Source organism: Penaeus japonicus, unplaced genomic scaffold (assembly GCF_977035675.1).
Source record: "Penaeus japonicus unplaced genomic scaffold, GWHDUDI00000001_assembly GWHDUDI00000032, whole genome shotgun sequence".
NCBI lineage: Eukaryota > Metazoa > Arthropoda > Malacostraca > Decapoda > Penaeidae > Penaeus > Penaeus japonicus.
In genome coordinates this window covers 2,506,936-2,511,935 of record NW_028234434.1, presented here as the reverse complement: position 1 = coordinate 2,511,935, position 5,000 = coordinate 2,506,936, and the positions used below count along the sequence as shown (strand labels likewise).

The 5,000-nt window shown below is 34.1% G+C and overlaps 1 protein-coding gene across 1 annotated transcript in view; it reads right to left on the bottom strand.

Annotated features, from left to right (window-relative positions):
• Dap160 (dynamin associated protein 160) overlaps positions 1 to 5,000 on the bottom strand; it is a gene marked incomplete in the record, with an annotated part of 108,482 nt that overhangs the window by 7,091 nt on the left and 96,391 nt on the right. Inside the window, 6 exon segments of the mRNA XM_086556155.1 lie at positions 1,630 to 1,773; positions 1,881 to 2,036; positions 2,312 to 2,395; positions 2,586 to 2,721; positions 4,132 to 4,202; positions 4,432 to 4,504. Coding sequence (XP_086412281.1) covers positions 1,630 to 1,773; positions 1,881 to 2,036; positions 2,312 to 2,395; positions 2,586 to 2,721; positions 4,132 to 4,202; positions 4,432 to 4,504 — 664 coding nt within the window.

The following is a 5,000-nucleotide window of genomic DNA, read 5'->3' as shown; positions in this document are numbered from 1 at the left end:
TGTCTTTCACTTTCTCTCCAGTCAATACGATTTTTTTCATACAATTTCAATTTTCTTCAATCCACTGATGCAACTTATCTACACATGAATATGCAAAATTGACCAGCAGAGATAGCTGTGATAGATATATGTAGTATTGGTAGGATATAAATTTTGACAAAAGGGAATTTCAGCAACAAAAGTATGAACCACACAATTGCACTGTGTTCAAATCACCAAAAGACAAGAAATAGTTGCATTTCAGTAATGGGTCAACATCAACCACAAGTTTGCTGTCATCTTCAGGAGGAAGTACATTTCCTATCAATTTTCCATTATAATATCATCAATCATAAACATATCTTATTCGCTATTTTGACACTGAGAGAAAGTGTGTTTGTGATGCTAATAAATAATAATGGCAGTAGAAATACTTTTCATAATTTTTTTTAGAACTGTTAAATGTCCTCGAAAATACTTTCAACATGATAAATTAAATCTTACTGGAGAATGGATCTGTGTTTCTAACAATGCTTTTTTCAACTAGCAACAAATTGATAGAGAGGAGAGTTGGGACAGAAACACTATGGCCAAAGTGTATCTTAGGAACTGGAATGACCAATGACAGTCTTAACCCATTCACGATGGGGCATATATATATTTGCTGAGTTTAGTTTCCCACTTTCTGAGCAATTTTCATCCACACTATTCTTCTAAGGGGTGCCATTTTTTTCTAAGTCCCCCAAAACTTGTATAAATAAACACAACTACAATGTGTGTATACAAACCTAACTATGTACAATGTGTATATACAGTGAAACTTCATGACATGATAGGATATCTTTAGTCATGTCAGAAATATTTTGATGGCATGATATCACTTCATCAGTTATAAATGGATTAAGTTCTGAGTATCAAGTACTGGGATAAATGGGTTGGGTGTCAAGCATTATGACTGACCTGCAGAAAGTAGCAGCCAAAAGGACTATATACAAGAAATTTCATACAGATATATAATGTACATCTGTTTTATTCTTACCCCAATAACAACGGGGCAGTTTTGGCTCCAATCTGTCTTAATGCCGGTGTATTTCAAGTGCACGGGTCTAACACTTCAAGCTATTCTCCTGCTCTGGCCATGGCCAACCACTATGCGCCCAATTACCCAACTTGCCAGCTATACAACAAGCCATGATGTGATATCTCATCTACTCCACTGTGGTAAGTGCTGCCACCACGTGACATGATATCATGGCACCCGGCGTTAACGGGTTAACTGATCACTGCTAAATTTACTCATAATAATCTTCCTTCAACATTTAGTTTCTGTCAATTCTGTATATTTGTTGAAGAATCATTCTATCTTATCTAGTATCAATCATTGGGCACTGTGCATGCAACAACAAATGGAGATGTACTTAACAACAGAATCTGTTAAATCTCAAAAAAATAAGACAGGAATGACAAACATCCTTAAATGATTAAATGCTTTAATGCAACATTTTAACTTGAGATCTGAAAGATTAAATTTACTTCAGAATCATGAATTATAGTTATCCAGCAAAAAAGTATACCAACACAGAACATAAATACTGTACGAGTATCAATCATCAGTAATATTTTGTTGTATAATGTCACACCGTATCTCACCTTCCGATACATGGTACAAGACAACGATGTGAGAGCTCTCTCTAGCGCAGCCAATGACGTGTGAGAAGCCACAGACTTGCTTGGTGTTGTCAGCAATAAGAAATCACTTAAGAGAAACATAACAAGTTCCCTTTTACTTTTAGTCTGTTACAGAAAGAAGGAAAAAAATGAGTGAAACATTAGTCACTGATATCATATATCATCTTTACTACTGGTGTTTGATTCATTCTTCCTAAATGAAAAATACTTGCCTTATTCAATACACCAGTGTGGAGAAGTTTGCGTGGACCTAATGTGTTCGTAAGGGAATTAAAAACCAGTCTTTCTTGTAATCCTTCACATATTACTTGTCTTTGCATCCACTCTAACTTATCTGTATTGTCTCTCTGGCTAACAGCTTCATTGACCTGGAAAAAATAATACAGACATGAATCTAAAATAAAACCATGTAAAAATCTGAACTCTTCTAATTATAGTGAGATTATTAATGGATTTATAACTTGATGCTGATCATCATGGGGTTCCACTTAAACAACAGATATTAACACTCTGGAGGTAGAAGGGCTGAGGGGTAGGGAGAGAGGAAAAGGTGGGGGTGGGGGGGGCTTACCTTATTAACTATATGTCCAAGTCATTTGACTTGAATATGCCCTTTATATACAGCATACACATTATGACTTACCTGAGCACAGAGGGTAGTTGCTGCTACAAGAGCTTCTTGTGAATTGTGATGATCAGGATGACCCTCAGGTGTATATTTTAGCAACTTCACGTCATTCACAAGAAAGGAAAAGTAAAAGCAATAAATAAAAAACATAATTCTTATAAAATCAAAACTCAAAAATATAAGTGCATTACAAATTAACTTGTACAAAGGATAACTTGAATATATCAAAATTTTGTTCTTCAAATATACTCAAGTCAAGTATTATGTAGCTTTCCAACTAAAAACTTACTTCTTTTATAAGTAATGGATATCTGGTTATTCTCTGCATGGGTTTCAGCAAGAAAGATGTAAGAGTCAAGCCTCTGACTGTTGGTTGTTCCTGGCACTGTTTAATGAGGTTTGCCCATGGGCCTCCAGCACTGCATCTATATTAAAGACATTGCTTACTGTTATAACACATTTGATTCTAAAACAATATGTGAAAGGTTATGTCTGTGTTTATATATCAGTATCTTTCCCTGTGTATCAATAATCAGTGAATCAGTGTGCAGGGGAAAAAAATGTATATATATATTTTCTAAAGGTCTCTCATTGCACATCTAAATGAAACAAAGAAGTTTATATTAACCTGGAAACCTATAAGAAGAATCAAACCAAGTCATCTTAATACCATGCATTTTTAAGGTGAAAACTAGACCATGGTGCAAAGCATGGTTGTAATATAGAAGAATGTGATCTTAGTATAAACATATAGTATAAACATGTGATCATAGTATAAACATGTGCATGGTAGTAGAGGTATTATCATTTGTGGAGAAAGCTTTGAAAAGTTACCAGACAAGATAACAGATCTAAAGAAAGTTCTGCTGGGGAAACAGTATATGGGATTGCCCTCTCTCTCTTTTTCATATGTAAAACATGGGATCTACAGAAGTAGTTAAATTCTACATCAATAGTCAACAATTATCTCTTCTAGACAAGGTATTTAAAAGGAAATAGTACTGAACAAAAGCTGAAAGTCTAATACAGATATTCCTTTTATCCCCTTGATGCTGCAAGTACATGCATGCCTGCCACAAAGGCTTAGTTACTAGGAGTCAATCAGCATTTCTTTAATTTTCAAGAAGAAAGTTTATATTGCTATTCCTATTATCATTATTATCAATTTTACAATAATAATAACGGTAATAGAAAGAATATATAGATAACATGTGGCCATGTTCTGAAAATTATTATCTTTTCAACCCAAAAGGTCATGCATCCATAACCCTGACAATAGACATTAAAATCTAATAATAAAAATAATTAGTAGCTTTTATATAGAAAAGATCATTTACCGAACAACATTTCTTTATGGTGAATAACTAGGAACTAAAAGTCTTTAACATTCCAATGCAGATTGATATCAATATAAAAATGCACATTACCTTCCATCTACATAGAGGTAGCCAACACCAAATGTCATTGTACCTTATTACACCCTAAGACTTTATTAAAGATGCCTTTCATTACTCAAAAGTAATAAATCTACATTGGGTTGAAGTACAAAGCTGCAAAAAATCATTCACTTTCACAGCCAAAGAGGGAGCATAACCTTAATTAACCCACACAGGACGGGTGGTACAGCATGTGTACCGCGCATTCAAAAGCCCAGTTGCCGGGCGGCACAGTATTGTGCCAGCTATTCAATTGATTTAGGCCTAATAATTCGAACGCCCCGGCATTTGGACATTCTAGGCTAGAATTCCCCCGTCGGGAATGGGTTAATCCTAGTAAGAAAACATAAAACACATCACGATATGAAACTGAAATTCATGATGTACACAGATACTTACTTCTCTCCTAATAAGGTTGCTCCTTGAATCTGTAAACTGCAAAACCTTAGGTATGGGGTTAACTGTGCAATCTGGAAGGAAAGCCAAAATAAACTAATCATTTGATGCAAATTTGATGATCTAAAGATTGACTCTTTACTCAAAATTTAATCTTTCTCTCCTTTTAAAACCTAGATCTCCAGAAAACGTCATTATCTATTCCCAAACCTAAAGAAAATAATATTTTTGTGAATTTTAATACAAGCTATTCATTCAGTAAAAATTACATAATATCACACAAATGCTTAGAACAGCACAGACCTGTTGGCAAAGAACATCAGCAACCATTGTGATGAAACCTCCATTACTGTTGACACATCTAACCTTCAGAGCTCTGAAATGGAATATATGAATACTATCAATTAAAAGTTCCAATCTTAAATATATGTATTAGGAGGAAAATAATGTACACAACCATCATGAACACTAAATATGAAATCTTCACTAAACTTTTCAAATATAGATACATTAAGAAAAATTAATTATCATATTAATTTGGTTCATACTCTAATCAATGTATCAAATTTGAGAAATCAAAATATACAAAATAAAGTTGCTGTTTTAGGAATGTGGTGTCATGCATATAGCTAACACATCAGTGTGTGGTAAAGCACTAATCCTATATAGAAACAGAATTATCCACTTAACCTATTCGCGCCGGATGGTGTGCTATCACATCATGGGAATATTTTGCTCCGGTCAGATGAAATCCTATCACGTTATGATCTCTCCCTCTAAATACACGTTTTACATAGTTACATGTGTATATGCTTAATGCAGTTGCATTTGTATAAACACATTCTCCTTGATTTGTCAGAGAAAAAAAAATC